Source organism: Chinchilla lanigera, unplaced genomic scaffold (genome assembly GCF_000276665.1).
Source record: "Chinchilla lanigera isolate Chin_1 unplaced genomic scaffold, ChiLan1.0 scaffold00077, whole genome shotgun sequence".
NCBI lineage: Eukaryota > Metazoa > Chordata > Mammalia > Rodentia > Chinchillidae > Chinchilla > Chinchilla lanigera.
Genome location: NW_004955478.1, coordinates 3,818,347 through 3,836,075, shown reverse-complemented (window position 1 = coordinate 3,836,075; position 17,729 = coordinate 3,818,347). Strand labels below are relative to the sequence as shown.

The window sequence follows — 17,729 nt, the reverse complement described above, 5'->3', positions numbered from 1 at the left end:
TCCCGAGAACAGGGCATAATATGTCAATATAAAATACACAGTACCTTTTTCAGAGATCATACCAGTGGATAAAAATGTATTTATCAGAGACTAACATAAATAATAATTACAAAAGATTAATACATTTTTGGCTTTCTGTAACACAATATTCAGATCATATGGGATCTAAGTTGTATAAAAATAAAAGTTCTTGTTCTCATGTGTGAAGACTGCTTCAGTGGGTCTGGGTGGACATAGGGATTGGTCTATTTGGAAGACCTCAAGTAACCATGATGCCCTAGTAAGTCTGTGTTGCTCTCTCAAGCAATTTTGTTCTACTAGGTTGGGGATATAGCTCAGTGGTACAAGCTCCTGCCTGGCAAGTGCAAGGTCCTGAGTTTGATTCCTTGTAACTCCCTCTCCAGAAAATTACAATTTAAATTCTGTTCTACTGAGTTATGAATCATGATAATCAAGAAATGATGATCACAATTGCATGCATTGATTCAGGTGGAAAGAAGACTAATTTTTTCTCTCTCTCTTTTTTTTTTTGCTTAATTTCCCCCTATTAAAACATATGCTTTTTCATGTTAATTGGCATTGCAAAATGGAATTTAAAGTTTGGACTTTTTGCTTTCAGAGATAAGGAACTTCCTCCTGCTGAGCACATAACCTCCTCTCCTTAGCCCCCCAAAAGTGACAGAATACACAGGTGCCAGCACCAGGAGGCCAGAAGCCAACAAGGATGAGTCAAAGGTGGCTGGACAGGACAAAGCAAGAGTGGAGATCTGAATTGTACTCCTGTTTTGCTCCTCCCCTCTGATCCTTACTATAAAAGACCTTTGCCCACCTATAAATGAGAAGATGATTTAGAGAAAACGGCCCCTCCATCTCTGTGGAGTCAGCTTTGAATTAATTCTTTTCCCTGTTTACCCAAATGTATGGGCTCCTTTGATTTGGCCAGCAGTGTGCAGGTGAATCTGAGCATATGAGCCTAAGGGATGGAATGTTCTGCCTCTTGTACTCAGTGGTTTCATGTTCTTTGCCTTATTCACTCCTCTAAAAATGTCCCAGACATCTTTTCAGCTGTTTTGCATTTAGGAAATTAAAGGTCTGTGAGTGCACTTATTTTTTTTTTTTTTCAGAGCCAGGAACCAGGAGACATTCAAATGCTGCTCTATTCTCCGGAGCTCTACTCAGTCACATTTAGATCCATTAAGACTGCTCTGAACTGAATGAGCTGGGAAATCCTGACAGAGTAGAACAGTGAGATGATACACCTACCACACCGGGATATGTGCTCCTGTCAGTTTGAATGCTCACTGATGGTGTGAACATTCCAAGCAGTCCATTACTAACAATATCCACAAGAACTGGGAAGCAATTCAGTCTCTTGGTATTACATGCCAATGAAAAGCCGTAACTCTGAAATAGAGTAAAAGGGTTATAAAATCTGAAAGCTGAAATGTAACATTAGGATGTGAGATGTGTAAATAGCCTTCTCCACTACAACAATATCGTAAATGCTGAAACTGGGTAATATATTACTAGGTCTTCAATTTTGTTTTCATTGAAGAAGCAAATTTTAACGTGGTAATTTAACAATGCCCTGCTATTTCAATGTTGGCATATTATTAAAATTATGAACAAACTCATAGGAGGACACACTCATCATAAATATATAATATATTTGATTTGAAGATAACCTTTGAGTCCTCTGACCTAAGACTTCACAAAGTCAGAAATAAAGAGCATTATTTTTCAGTAAAATAAAGCTTTTCGCCTGTGTGTTCTGTACAGCCTCTATGAGGAGTATAAGAGTTCCACAGACTTAATTCTGATCTTTGCAATGCATTTTAGATGCTATGAACTTTGCTGGGAAAGATAACTTATGTTAATACCATCTGAGACCACTACTATTACAGCCACCAATATAATTTATTGAATAACGTATGAAACAGTAGTTCTTGCATCCTTGTAAGTAAATCCAGAGGCTTAAGTGATATAATCATAGCCAAAATTCTCTCCCAAGATGTGAATTATTTGCTTCTATGCATGTAAATAATTTTTAACCAGAAAAAGTATGTGCAGTGGCACAGATTGCTTTTCTGAGTCACACTGAGATTATGGTAGAGCCATGCTGTGGAGTAAAATCACTAACTGGGTGTCCACATACCTTTCTGTCACCTGACACGGTGATGGCTCCATTGTAAGATGGATCCTCTGTGCCATTTCTAGTTCCAAAGGCGTCCACCTCCAAAGCTATGTTCTGTTTCTCCAGTGAATGTATAAAGTCATCAATGCTTGCTCCTTATTGGCAGTGAAATGGACGAGGCAACCAAAAACCAAGCAGACACGTTCAGTTATGTATCCAAATGAAACTGTACTACAAACACCCCTAGTCTGCAGTAGCACAGACTGTAAAACTGTGTATATCTTTCTTGTGTGTGCAAAAATATTTTACAGGTTGTATAAGTGTGTTTTAATGATTTCTCATTTACTTGTGATTTCTGGTTAAAATTTTTGTTCACATTCTATATTTTTGGATTGGAAGTTTCTAGATTCATATGATAAGTTGCCTTACCAGTGGATACCAAAATGTCCGTATTCTCAAGATGGTTTTAAACACACAAATTAATGAATTATTTGATTTGGTAAATAGCCTTATATTATTATTATTGCTATGAAAATAAATTTTAAAACATTTTTATATAAACCTCATTTTTAAATATGTATCAATATAATACATTTGTTCTTTGCTAATCGCTTTCAGCTTTTTTAGTTCAATTTAGGATTATTTTCTTTATCTCTTAGCTTCATGATATATTTGGTTGTTGGATTTTTTCTTTTTGTTTGTTTGTTTTTTTGTCTTTTTGAGACAGGGTCTCACTATGCAGTTCAGGTTGGCCTTGAGCTCACTTTGTAGCCCAGGCTGGTCTCGAACTCACAGTGATCCTCCTGCCTCAGCCTCCTGAGTGCTGGGATTATACGCTTGTGCCACCATACTCAGCTTCATGATATATTTGTAAAAGTCGTTCACTTTTTTCTTCATGCCTGTTTTCTGAGGAACGTTTTAAGAGCATGTATACTTGGAAACTGATAGCAACAAAGTTTTCACCTGTCTTGTTGATGATCAGTAAGTTAGAGAGAGGGTCCTGGGGCTGTTGGTCAGGAGTGAGGAAGTACATCTGTGGAGACAGTTCCCAACAGTAGTCATCTTGATGAAATATCTTGCGAGCATTTGCTGCCAAAATATGCAGAAGTCCAACTCCAAAGATCAGTATCCTACACAGAATAAAATTAACAGTATGGATCCATAACCATTTTCCAGTCTTTCAGAAATGTTTTTACAGCCATGATTATAATACAAGCAATAAATTGTTAAAAATAAACATAATCTATATGTGGTTCTCTCACTTCTTGAATTTTTTTCTATGACTAAAATGAAGTGATAACCACGGGCTTATCCTTGGTCCATTTCTCCTGTTATTCTTTGATTGTGATTTCACCCTTGCAGTTGTGGGGTATGGCTTCTTTATCCTAATCCCAGTTCTAGGCTCATTTTCTGTACTTCTGTCCTATATTGTCTTTTTTCTGCATTATCCTGTAATACTCCAGACTCAACTTGCTCTCTTACCTATTGTCCCTTATTCTATTATGGAAATGCACTTTCCAAGCCTCCCAAACTGAAAAAACATTTAGATTAGGTTTTGCTTTTTCTTGTCTTCTTGTCCTTAATCTCATTTGGAAATAAAGCTAGTCTTGTGTTAGTATTATCTGGGTAATCTTGAAATCTCACTCATTTCTACTTTCCAAATTTGGGGTATTTCACTTCTCCTTGTTTTGCTACACAGTTGGCCTCCCCCTATTCTTTAGTCTCCCCAGTCTGTCCCACAATGCTTTCCTGAATTAATTTTAAAGGTTTCTTTGGACCTTGATTTTACCAATTTCCTCAAAAGCCCTAGAAATTCAAATTTCCCATTTAATCAACAAGTATTGGCTGAAATACTACTATGTGCCATGCCTCACATCTGCATATTGATGGATCTGACAAGAACTAACCTTACACTCCATTTTACCTTAATTATAATGTATTTCCATAATAAAATGTCCTCCCAGAGGAAGAATGTAACACATTTTAAGCACATGTTGAGCTGCATGCAAAGTCACCCCACACATTAACTATACACTACCCTGCCTGGACATCTTTCCTCATTTTGAGGAAAAACTTAATAAATAATTGAAAACATTTCTTCGAGACCTCATGAAATGAAATCCATTCTTTATTGTCCTCTCAACTCCCCGCCTTTCTCTAAAGTAGCCAGCTTCTCTGTATGTTTCCTGGGGTTGCCAGAGGACAGCCAGCTTTGATTTTTTCTTTTATAGTAAACTTCCAGTTTATTTTCCTGTACAATGACTCCAGCTTTGATTTCCAGCTAACATGGCCATAGTCCTTTGTTCTTTCTCTTCATTCTAAACTCCTTTCCCATTTTCTTTCCAGTTAAAGCATTTTGTGGTAATTTGTGCCATTGCCTCAGTTTCAATTTCCAAATTTGTATTATCACTGAAGAAAGGAGCCACATTAGCCAGTGACACTCACAGTGTGAAGAGAACTTTCCTTTCACGCTTTATCTTCAAGAAGCGAACCCTGGCGACTGCACGCACCTGCTGCCCCAAGAGAGCCATCCCAGCTTTTGCCTTACTCATCCCATCAGGCCAGGAGACAATTTCCTCCAGCTCCAAAAGCCTCCCTGTGTCTCTTGTCCCTTCAGCTTGGACATCTTCCAAAGTCCCAATATCTGTAAAACAAATTGTCAGCAATGCTTAGCAAATGCCATCTCATGGGCTCTTGTTTACACTTTCTCAAGAGCATTCTTTGAGTCAGAAGCTCAGCACAATCTATGTAAATAGGAGCAGAAATTCCAAGAAAAGTGAAAATTTGTGTAAATAAAAACTGTGTACAGATATTTATAACTTAATTCTTAATACGCTAAAAATAGAAACACTTTCAAAGTGTGTTTCCTGAAAAGGAAATAAATTGAAACACATAATGACACAGCTGAGTAACAAAACATGAAGTAGGAGAACTTGACACTATTTTTCTACTTGTATTAGGTTCCAAATCAGGGAAATAGAAACTCTGGAATAGCTGGCTTACAGAGACTCACTTGGGGGAAAGCTTAGGAAGGGTCCAAAGAAGGGGATGAAGAAAATGTTCTACATCTTATTTTATGTGATTATTCAAAGAAGTCAAATTATTCCATATGAAAAATTAGTTGATGGGCATTTTATGTTATGTAAATTATAACTCATTAATTAAGTAGTATAACTGACTCATGGTGAATCTCAGCAAACTGTGAACATAAAGTATCACTGGAGCTTTTATTAAGTTAGTGTATCTACAGCAATAAACTATAACAGTAGTAGAGGATCTAATCCATAGGTTTATTAGTTATTAGTTCAATTTATACAAATTAAATAGGATTTTACATACTGAATATTAGAAATGGATTTTTAAAAAAGATTTCAATTAAAAGAGCCAAAACACAGCAACAAAAGAAAAAAATATACAAAGTACTGTATGATACTTAGGAGTTAATTTAACAAAACATGTGTAGGAACTTTTCTGAAGTCATCAAATTTTGCTGAAGGATGCAAAGAAAATAAAAAATATGGGCAAACCAATCCACATTCACGAATAGGAAGGCACTCTTGTCAAAATGTTCATGTTTTTCAGATAGAACCATAAGTTCAGTGCCTACACAGGACAGACAAGTCTCATCCTGTTCGCTTCCTGGGACTGTTGCATCCCAGCTGTTGTCAGGTGGAGAAAGTCCTTGAGCAGGTGGGATGTTGAGGACAGGCTTAGTGCCTCCTGGGGGACACCCAGCCATCTGCTGGATGAGCTTCTGAGACTGGACAGCATTTCAGTGCACAGAAAAAGATCAGGGGTGAGTGCCTAAGGTTAGCCCATCACCACCACAACTGGGTGTGTGAGACCAATAGCTGCGGGAAAGGCAACAGGTAAATTCCTACAAGCTACTTCATTTTTCTAGTCCATTTCAGAAAACTCCGGAATAAAAGGGGCAAGGAGGTTTGGAGCAATCCATTCAAATCCCCATAAAGGTGTTTTGAGCAGATTTGGAATGATGAAGTCACGGAGTGATTTTAAATAAGAAAATAACAAGAACCCTTAAAACATTATATGTCTTATAAAATTACTAATTTTGCTTTTGAGTGTCTAAAATACCGCTATTAGAAATACATTCCAGTATATCAAAAAACAAATGTCCATGCTTCAAATGTGAGGATCATTCTTTTGCAGGTCTTCTAAACAATTCACAATGTCATAGAAGCTCACAAAAATGTTATGACATTGTTGGAACAAAGTGTTTTCAAAATTTGCACCGCCTGGGACTCTAAATACTGTTTGCATGATAGCTTTCTTTAATTTTATTTACCTGGTTGGTCAATATCAGATTTCCCTTCTAATTTCAGGAACACCTCATTCAATGTTGTCATGGAAACACCATAATTCTCAATTCCTAGGTCAGGACAGCTTTCAAGATCCCTACAAAGATCTAAAGAATGAGCAAATAAAAATCACGTGTGAGTTGGATAATATGCAAAACTTTTCTAATTCTATAGGGGAAGGTCTGAAAATGTTCTTATGAAATGTGAAACATACCCATTACATACTAAAATTTTAGGCAGGTGTGGTGGCACATGCCTATAATCTCAATACTCTGGGAAACTGAAGCAGTAAGATTTGAGATCTGAGTACAAATTGGGCAACTCAGCCACACCTTGTCCCAAAATTAAAAAAAAAAAAGAAGTACTCAGGATGTAGTTCAGTGTAAAGGTCCAAAGTTCAATCCCTGGTGCTGGAAGAAAAACCACTAAAATTTCATAATAAATAAACTTACTTCTTATGTAATATGAGTAACTTCTCATTTTGATTTTATATGTTATAGCCGGAACTTATTTTCCTAAGACAATTATTTATCTGTTTCAATCACTAACCTGGGCTGTCATCATCTCCAGGGACCAGAGGCAGATGCCTTGAATGACGAGCACAATGAATCTCTTTTTATATATTGGCCTGATAATCAAAGCTACTTCTAAAGTCGTGGCAAATGAAACAACCAAGCAGTGAGGCTTTTAAGAAACTAGTTAAGCCAGAGGTTTTCAAATCATCATGTTCATTACAGACTTTGAACACTAGAATATTTGGCTTTGCGTGTTAAGGGGATTGAAAGAGTGCAAAAAGAAACAGAAGACTAATTTAAAAACTCATTGTAATTCAATCACTATAGTGTGACAATGTTTTTGAGTATTTATAAAACTTGCATTAAACATTAAATCAACTTTAAACTCTGTGTCTGTCGGGCAGCATGAATTACTGGTGTTTTTTCTTATGTACTCGATGATGCATTTCTAGAATATTTTCATAAATCTGTAATTTTTTATTTTACTGGTTTGATTTTTATTTGTTTTGGTTTGTTTGCTTTTATTTTGTGGAAAACAGGTAAAACAAAATTTCATAATATGATGCTAGGAGAAGAGCAGTAGTTAATACATTGCATATTATTATCTGTAAAGTAGTTACTCAGAGTAAAAGATATGGGCACAAGAAAAGGAAAAAGGAAGTAGGATGGGGGAAGAGGGAAAAGAAGAATGGGCAAAGAGAAAAAATGAAAGTTAGTTATACTATTAGTGTCTCTTAGTTCATAGAAAAGGAAGGTTTGCACTTATATTGATTGGAGAAGTTTTTGTGTTTTTTTTTTTCTTACTTCAGATGTGTTATAGTTTGTTCTTTTCTATCTGGCAAATTTCGTTTTCCAGAGGAAAGATACAATGGAGTAAGTTTATCCACAAGAAGCAAGACTCTTATTTCACACATGGATCAAGATCTGACAGCACGCTAGGGAGAAGTTCATGGACTATCAAAGCTATGGCTTTTGAGCGATCGCCCACAAGACTTCCCTGCTCTCCTTCCACACATCACGGGGGCAATGACTTTAGCAAGTAACTTGCTGTCCATGTGCCTCTATTTCCTCACATCTAAAGTGGGCACAGGGGCTGGGGATTTAGCTCAGTGGCAAAAGCGCCTGCTTGGCAAGCGCAAGGTCGTGAGTTCAGTTCCTGGTACGGGAGAAAAAAAACAAAAAAACCCCCCAAAAATAAAAAAAAATAAAGTGGGCACAGCTATCATACCAATCTTTCACAGTACTTTTACTTTGAGAATTTGGTACGTTGCTTCATCCCAGAAGTTCAGTATCATACTTGGTATGTATTAATCTGATGCTGCATATCATTTCTTATCATTGCTGCTGATTTCATGCTGTGGTTTTTGCATCATGAATTACCTGGAAACTTATTTGTTCTTTCCAAAGGCAACGTATACATCAGTTTTCCTTCACTCTCTGCTGACAATTTGGCATCAGGGATGTGCTGTTTAACAAGTGACGTAATTCTTTCATGAACACATGTTTCACTGAGCTGCAAACTGGTGTTCAAAAAATAGACACAGAAAGATAGAGACACACAGAGACAGAGACACTTTCAATTCTTCAACGCTGGCCTCAATATCAAAGGTGTGCATTATTTGAAATATACTCCAGTGTCATTCAAAAAGATTGCTGGAAAAAGATTACTCATAAGTCCATGTGTAGCCCAAGTCAATTATATAAATATGGTAAAAACTACTTGAGTACTAGCTCAGAAACTATCTTGGTACTCTAGATGAGACCAAATACAAGCTTGTCAAGACTGAAAAAGTTGGGGGCTGGGGATTTAGCTCAGTGGTACAGCGCCTGCCTGGCAAGCGCGAGGTCGTGAGTTTGAGTTCTAGTACCGGAAAACGTCCCCCACCAAAAAAAAGACTGAAAAAGTTATAGGAATACTGGGCTGGGATATAATCAACTAGTATAAATATTGATCTAAATCTATATTAAATTTCCTCATGTCTGTGTGTCTCTTCAATATGCAAAACATCCAATATTCCAACCTCACCCACCCTTTTCCTCTCTGTACACAAACACCTTATACATATGCGTTTTTTTTTTGTGTGTTCTAATGTTTATTTCAAGCCTCACGCCTTACTTTTGCTTAGTCTCATTTACTGCCAGTTCCTCAATGGCCCTACCTCAAGTGATAGCCAATCCCCCATTTCTTCTTCAGAAACAAAGAAGAGCCCACACACTTCAGCTTCCCTTTGGAGAGAAACACTTTCCTATCTGAAAAAAAAAAAAAAAAAAAAAAAGAGATACAAAGAACAAGTTGGCCCTTCGCTTCAGAGAAACATCTGGTAATAAACTGTACTGTGAACTATTCAGAAATTTATGCAACTTTAAACGTAGACTGTAATAATGGCAAAGAGACAACTCACTATTAGATAAGTACCACTGGGTATTTCTGTGTCATCCAACTCCACAGGAAGACCTAACTCTGTGGGCATACTTTTGACATAGGTAAATACCAAATTACAAATGCTAATTGGTCATGCATCGGTGATCTGTGGTTTTCCAAGTTTATTTCATTCAATTAAGAATACATTCCTATCTTTTTCAATATTGAATGCTATTCATTTGCAACCAGTGAACTTGCTAGGGTATCATATCCTGTGTGGTCACAGGGACCAGAGTAGGAAAGGTTGTGGACTTTCAGTCATTTTGTAAGCAAGACCACCTGGTCCTTGTACACAGGCTCCATCCATGTAAATATAGCAGTGAGGAATGATAGTCAACATTGTCAAGGTTCCTAAAGTTTTCAAAGTGATACTAAAGAAACCAGCAGTTACCAGCCAGAATGTCAGCCTCATCCATGAACTGAGTACTGAAGACGATCACACGGTCTGCTTTACGCTCCTTCAGGAAGTTCCACACACGGTGCCTTGAGAAGGGATCCAGCCCAGCAGTGGGTTCATCCAGGAGGAAAATCTGTTGAAGCGTGCAAGTATCATCTACTTACAACAAAAGCAGGCTACATAGACAGTAGCTACAATTTGCAAAGATAGGGATGAGGATATTACTTTTATATCTAATACTCTATTATATAATTTTCACCACTAAAGTTCTTTGCAAATGAAGAATTTTTACATCTGAATTTATGTAAAAATTTAATGTGACTTACCTGAGGATCTCCCAAAATGGCAATCCCAAAAGTTAGTTTTCTCTTCTGTCCACCACTTAAGTTTTGAGCAAGAGTATTCTGAATATTCTTCATCTCCAATTCCTGCAAAACTCTTTGCACCTAGACAAAGATAACATTCACCATAACTAGACTATTTTTTACAGTGAACTGCAGTAACTGCTATATTAACAAAAATAGCTTTAAGGAGTCCTTGATATAATTAGACTTTTAAAAATTGCTAGCTTTATATTGTAAAGTGTAATGGTTACATTCATGGGTAGTGCCTGGATTTGCATACTATCCCATTTTTATATACTATCATTTTATGTAAATTATTTGTCCTCTTTATATCTCAATCTCATATATAAAATGGAGATAATATTTTCTCAGAGTTGTTAAGATTAAAAGATCTAGTATAGTGAAAGCTAACTATTATGAGTTATATATGTGTTTCATACCATTATTTTTAGGTTTTCTTTCCAACTTTAATATATTCTCTGCACAGAGATAATTTAATGAATGAAACCTATTAGGGTAAATTGGACTAACCATTTGACTAGTACTTTTATTGATTTTTGTATGACTTCTACCATATTATGTACCTCATTATCAACTTTATGTAGCTGAATCCCCTTTATTTTTGCAAACAGCCTGAGATTTTCTTTCACAGTGAGGAAATCAAATTGCACATTACTTTGTGGACAGACTCCAGTGAGCTTGCTGATATTTTCTAAATCAGGCATTTCAGAAAGTTTGTTGTTGTACATAGTGACCCAACCTATAACCAGAAGATAAAAAGTTATCAGGATAATATAGCATCCTTAATTTAAGATACTTTTATATTTTTTAAAAGTTACTACAATTGGGTGTATGATTTTATCTTCAGTTGTCATATAAGTGATACATTGTGAATATTTCATGCTAGAGATCTATTTCACCTGTGTGATGTTTGAAAATATGGCCACATTTCTCCTTCTCCCATCAAGAAGGGAAGTCAGTTTTTCTACCCCTTGCATTTAGTATCAGCCATGTGATTGGCTTTGTGAAATGAGACCTTAGCAAACATGTCCCAATTAAGGGATGACAGTGCTCCTCAACAGAGTTCTCTGTAGTGCTGCTTAAAATCCTGAGGTAGTCAATTCTAAAAATTCAAACTCATTTCTTATAGAAAGGGAAAAAGAAAGAAAAAGAGGAGGGAGAGCCGAGCTGAACTTCAGACAGCATCAGCGGCCTTGGTGACTGCATTCTCATCCCACCCCCGCTGGCATGGGAATTGGGTGGGTCCCAAGCAGATTCTCAAGTCTCAGGGATCATGACCCAACCCCCCCAACCCTGGCAGAAGCTGGGCAAAACCCAGGACATCTTTAGGAACCCTGGTGAGCTGCCTCCATGCCTCCCCCACCAGTGTGCAAGGCAGGCAGAGCCCTGGACACCTTCTGGGGCCTCAGTGGTAACTCCTTGGACTACCCCCCTCACACCCCACAGAAGCTGAGCTGAACTCCAGACAGCATCAATGGCCTCAGTGACTGCGCCCTTGCCCTACCCTTATTGGTGTGGGAACCAGGTTGGGTGCCTCCTCCACCCCTGAGGAAGCCAGGCTGAACCCTGAACAGCTTCAGGAATGTCAGTGAGCCTCCTCCTAACAGCTTTGGCACCAACTGAATGCAAGAAAGCTTCAGGAGCATCTGGAACTGCACCTTGCCCCCACACACCAGTGCAGGAGCCACACTGAGCACTAGGAACCTTCAGATCCTTGCCTCACCACTCCCCCACCATTGTGGGAGTGAAGCTGAGCTCCAGGGAACTTCTGGATCTTCACCAATGACAAAACAAAGGAGGAAAAAAAAAAAAAAACAAAGGAGGAAAATGCAATCTCAGACCTCTATCTCACCCAGAACAGGTCCAGGAAGCATCAACACAGATGAGCCTGGAAGTCATACACATGAAATTTCTGAAATGATAGCAACTGAAGTAAAGAAACAACTCCATGAGGCCATAGAAGACATCAGATCAGAAATAATCTCTCAGGTAAAAAGAGAAATGACAACAGTAGTGAAAGAATTGCTCAGCACATCCAAAGAAGACATTGATGAGAAAATAGAGAAACATAAAAAACTCATGGAAACCTTGAATGAACAGTATAAGAAAGAGCTAGGATGTGTGAAACAGATTCAAACAAATATCCAGGAAATTAAAAATTCCACTGAAAGCTGGCAAAAGCACTTGAATGAAGCTGAAGATAGACTTTCAGACCTTGAAGACAGCATTGTTACTAATTAACAAGCAAGGAAGGATCCCTTAAAAATAACAAGGAACCAGGAAATAACAATTCAGCAACTGCAAGCCAAACCGAAGAAAACAATGTAAGAGTAATAGGTGTCAAAAAACAGCAGGTGTGTCAACACAAACGACATAAAAGACTATTTGCAGAAATAATAGCAGAAAATTTCCCAAGCATGCAAAAAGAATCAGACATATAGTAAGTAAAGCAGAGAGAACTCCAATTAGCCATAACCAAAATAAATCTATACCCAGACATATAGTGATCAAGATCCCAGAAATTCAACAAAAGATCAGAATATTAAAAGTTGTTAGAGAAAAGAAACAGATCACCTATAAAGGAAAGCCCATCAGAATCATGGCAGATTGCTCAACATAAACCATCAAGTCAAGAAGAGCTTGAAGTGAAGTATTTCAGGTACTAAAAAAAACCAAAAAACAAAAAACTTTCAAACCAGATTGATGTACCCTACAAAATTATCCTTCAAATTTAATGGAGAAATAAAATATGACCATGATAAAGAACTGAAGAAATTCATGAGCACTAAACCAATCCTACAAAGAGTTCTAAAACATATTCTAGAAAGAGACAAAAAAGAGCACAACTTCAAGAACAACAGAAAGGAATCACGAAGCAGACAAGCAATTAAATAGAGGGCAATAGGAGGAACCAGCATCAGGAAAATAACAAGACAAGGATAAGCCAATACATATCATTTATAACCGTCAACGTAAAAGGTCTCATTTCACCAATCAAAGAAGTAGACTGGCAGAGTGGATCAAGAAACAAAATGCAACAATGTGCTGCATGCAAGAAACACATTTAGTTCAAAAGGAAATTCAGAGACTGAAAATTAGTGGATAGAAAATAATACTTCATGCAACAGGAGCCCAGAAAAAAGTGGGTGTAGGTATTCTGTTTGCAGACAATGTGAACCTCAATCCAAGAACAATCAAAAGAGTTAAAGAAGGTCACTACATACTTGTGAGGGGAAAACTTCAAGAGGAAGAGGTAACAACCATAAACATCTGTGCACCAAATACAGGAGAACCTAACTATATAAGACAAATTTTAACAAACATGAAGAATGAAATAAACAGCAACACAATCATAACCGGGGACTTTAGTACCCCATTGTCACAAAGACCTAAATCAAATAGCCAAACGATCATCTAAGAAATAACAGAACTAAACCAAACTTGTGAGCAAATGGACTTAGTCGACCTTTACAGAGTGTTCCACCCAAGAGCATCAGAATACACATTCTAGGCATGGGGATTTGGCTCAGCGGCACACCGCCTGCCTGGCAAGCGCAAGGTCGGGTTCGATTCCCAGCACTGGAAAAAAACAAAACAAAACAAAACAAACAAACAAACAGAATACACATTCTTCTCATTCTCTAAAATAGACCATATACTATCACACAGAATATGCTTAAGTAAATTCAAAGGAATTGAAATTATTGCATGCATACTATTGGACCATATTGCAATGAAATTGGAAATTAATGACAAAAGAGATAACAAAAACTCCATAAACTCATGGAAATTAAATAACACCCTCCTGAACAACCAATAGGTCACAGATGAAGTCAAAGAAGAAATTAAACAATATTTACAATCAAACAAAAATGTATATACAACTTCCAGGAACCTATAGGATGCAATGAAAACAGTACCGCCCTTAGTGGGAAATTTATAGCAGTGAATTCTCATCTCAGGAAAACAGAATGAGCACAAATAAACAATCTTACACTGAACCTCAAGCTTTTAGAAAAAGAAGAACAAGTCAAACCCAAAGCCCAAATAAAACAGGAAATTATAAAGATCAGGGCAGAAATTAATACAATGGAGACTAAAATAACAATGTAAATAATTTATGAATCAAAGAGTTGGTTCTTTGAAAGAATAAATAAAATAGATAATCCCTTACCAAACATTATCAAAAAAGGGAAAGAAAAAAACTGAAATATATGCAATAAGGAATGAAAGGGGTAAAATCACTACATATCCTGTAGAAATTCAGATGATCATCTATACCTACTTTGAAAATCTTCACTCTGATAGGATAGAAAACACAGAGGAAATGGACAGATTTCTAGATACATATGAATTACCAAATCTAAATGAGGAAGATATAAAAATCCTGGCTAACTCAATATCAGCTGGCAAAACTGAAATGTAATAAAAAACTTGCCAATCAAGAAAAGCCCAGGTCCTGATGGATTCACAACTGAATCCTACAAGAAATTTAGAGAAGATTTAACACCAATTCTTCTCAAACTCTTTAATGACATTGAAAGGGAAGCAATTTTCCCTATCTCATTCCTCGAGGCAAGTTTTAATGTGATACCAAAACCAGAGAAAGACCCAACCAAAAAAAAGAGAACTACAGGCCAATCTTCCTAATGAATATAGATGCAAAAATTCTCAATAAAATACTAGCAAATAGAATGTAGCAAGTCATCAAAAATATTATACCCCATGACCAAGTGGGATTCATCCCAGAAATGCAGGGATGTTTCAATATTCACAAATCCATTTATGTAATACACCATATCAGTAGAGACAAAGACAAAAATCATATGATCATCTTGATGTATAAAAAGCTTTTGATAAGGTCCAATACTCACTCATGATAAAAACCCTATAGAAACAAGGAATAGATGGTCTTTACCTCAATCTGATCAAAACCATCTTTGACAAACCTATGGCTAACATCATACTAAATGGTCAAAATTGAAAGCTTTCACTTTAAAATCAGAAACAAGACAAAGATGTCCACTGTCACCACTCCTATTCAATATTGTTCTGGAAATATTAGCCACAGCAATTAGACAAGAAAGAGAAATAAAAGGAATAATGATAGGAAAGGAAGAAGTAAAATATCATTACTCCCAGATGACATGATACTCTACATAGAAGACCCCAAACACTCCACCAAAAGGCTAATAGATTTAATAACCAAATTTAGTAGCATAGCTGGATACGTAGTCAACACTCAAAAATCAAGCATTCTTGTACACAAACAACAAACTGACTGAAAGAGAAATTAGGGAAACTACACCTTTCATGATAGCATTTAAGAAATGAAATACTTAGGAATCAATCTAACAAATGAAATAAAAGATTTATACAGTGAAAATTACAGTACTATGAAAAAGGAGATTGAAGAGGATTTCAGAAAATGGGAAGATATTCCTTGCTCTTGGATATGAAGAACTATCATTGTGAAAATGGCCATACTCCCAAAATTGTTATACAGATTCAATGCAATACCAATTAAAATACCATTAGTATACCTCACAGATCTAGGGAAAACATTCCTAAAATTCATCTGGAACCAGAAGAGGCCTAGAATAGCAAAAGCAATCCTGGGCAAAGAAAACAAGGCAGGAGGCATCACAATTCTTGATTTGAAAATATACTACAAAACTACTGTGATAAAATCAGTATGGTACTGACAAAAAAAAAAAAAACAGACCTGAAGATCAGTGGAACAGATTAGATGATACAGACACAACTAGAAGCACACTCAGTCACATTATCTTTGACAAAGGGGCCAAACATGTTCACTGGAAGAAAGATAGTTTCTTTAATAAATAGTGATGGAAAAACTGGCTTTCCACATGCCAAAGACTAAAACGAGACCCATGTCTATCATTATACATTAAACTAAAGTCAAATTGATCAAGGATCTAAATACTAAAACAGAAACACTAAATCTACTGGAGGAGAAAGCAGGTAGAAATTTTGAAGACATAGAGGTAGGCAGAGAGTTCATTAACAAAAACAAAACTGCACAAGAAATACTTCAAAGGATCAACAACTGGGATCTGATCTTATTGAAATGTTTTTGCACATCAAAAGAAATCACCAATAGAGTAAAAAGAATACCCACGAATTTGGAAAACGTTTTAGCCAGTTGCCCCTCAGACAAAGGACTTCTATCTAGGATATATAAAGAATTTTTTAAAATCAGGCCCCCAAAATTCAAAGACCCAATCCGAAAATGGGCGTCTGAGATGAATACACACTTCTCAGGTGAAGAAACACTAATGGCAAATAAATATATGAAAAAACACTCAACATCATTAGTCGTTTGAGAAATGCAAATTAAAACAACGCTGAGATTCCTTCTCACCCCAGAAAGAATGGCTATCATCAAGGAATTAACTAATATCAAATGCTGGAGAGGCTGTGGGGGAAAAGGAACCTTTCTGGTGGTAGCAGTGTAGATTGGTGAAACAACTGTGGAAATCAGTTTGGAGCTTCCTCACAAACTAGGATTGGAAGTCCCATTTAACCCAGCTATTTCCCTTCTGGGTATTTTCCCAGAAGAATTAGAAACATAATACAACAGTGATAAATGTGCACCCACATTTACAGCAGTATAATATGTCATAGCTAAATCTTGGAAACAACCCAAACGCCCATCCACTGAGAAATGGATAAAAAAGATGTGGTGTTTTTATACAATGGAGTATTATTCAAATGTAAAACAAAAAGACAAGTCGAGGCTTTTATAGGTAAGTGTATGCAACTAGAAACCATACTTATAAGTGAAGTAAATCGGACCCACATGTGTAGACATTATATTGTTTCCCTAGTGTATGAATCTGAAAAAGTAAATAAAACTCAAAATGTACAATGGATAATATGAAAGGGAAAGAAATTGCTCAAAGGAAGGGACAACTGGGATGAGGGAAAGAAGAAAAAGAAAGAAAGAAGGCAAGAAAAAAGTACATATAGGGATAGCTGGGATAACTGTAAACTGCTGATGCCTGGTGATTTATTGAAAGGAAAAGTTAATGCTTAAGATTATTTATATTTTGACCAACCTTGCATGTTTATATCTAGTAATCTGAGCAAGTGATTTGCATATTGAGCAACAATATGTAATAGAACAACTTTTGGTGAATTCTCACCATCTTGTCTAGTGAAACTCTGTATTGTCTCTAATGTTTTATTTAATTTTTTAATTCTCTTTAATGGTTTGAACAATCTTCCATTCTTACATCTGGTTATCTGAGCAACTTAGTTGAAGATAACAATATGTAATGTAGAAACCACTGTTACCTTCTATCATTTTGTTTTGAAAACCTGTATCACTTTTAATGTTTTTGCTTTGTTTTGTTTATGTCTATGATGTTGGTACTTTGCTATTGTTCTTTTCTTACTACTCTTTTTAAAATGAAAAAAAGAAAAAGAGGGGGGAGAGAGAGAAAAAATAGGCAGATAAGTAGGTAGATGATGACAAAGAGATGAAGAAGAAGAAGAAGAAGAAGAAGAAGAAGAAGAAGAAGGAGGAGGAGGAGGAGGAGGAGGAGGAGGAG

At 36.6% G+C, this 17,729-nt stretch overlaps 1 protein-coding gene across 5 annotated transcripts in view; it reads right to left on the bottom strand.

The window, feature by feature from the left end:
• The window catches only part of LOC102024670 (ATP-binding cassette sub-family A member 8-A-like), a 70,432-nt gene that overhangs the window by 27,291 nt on the left and 25,412 nt on the right, over positions 1-17,729 (bottom strand). For all 5 annotated transcript variants that reach the window (XM_013503213.1, XM_013503212.1, XM_013503214.1 and 2 more), the window contains 10 exons: positions 10,716-10,891; positions 10,114-10,233; positions 9,782-9,920; positions 9,128-9,218; positions 8,349-8,488; positions 6,441-6,560; positions 4,580-4,778; positions 3,098-3,264; positions 2,156-2,289; positions 1,264-1,404 (listed from right to left, as the gene is read on the bottom strand). In XM_013503213.1, coding sequence (XP_013358667.1) covers positions 1,264-1,404; positions 2,156-2,289; positions 3,098-3,264; positions 4,580-4,778; positions 6,441-6,560; positions 8,349-8,488; positions 9,128-9,218; positions 9,782-9,920; positions 10,114-10,233; positions 10,716-10,891 — 1,427 coding nt within the window. The remainder of the gene's footprint in view (positions 1-1,263; positions 1,405-2,155; positions 2,290-3,097; positions 3,265-4,579; positions 4,779-6,440; positions 6,561-8,348; positions 8,489-9,127; positions 9,219-9,781; positions 9,921-10,113; positions 10,234-10,715; positions 10,892-17,729) is intronic.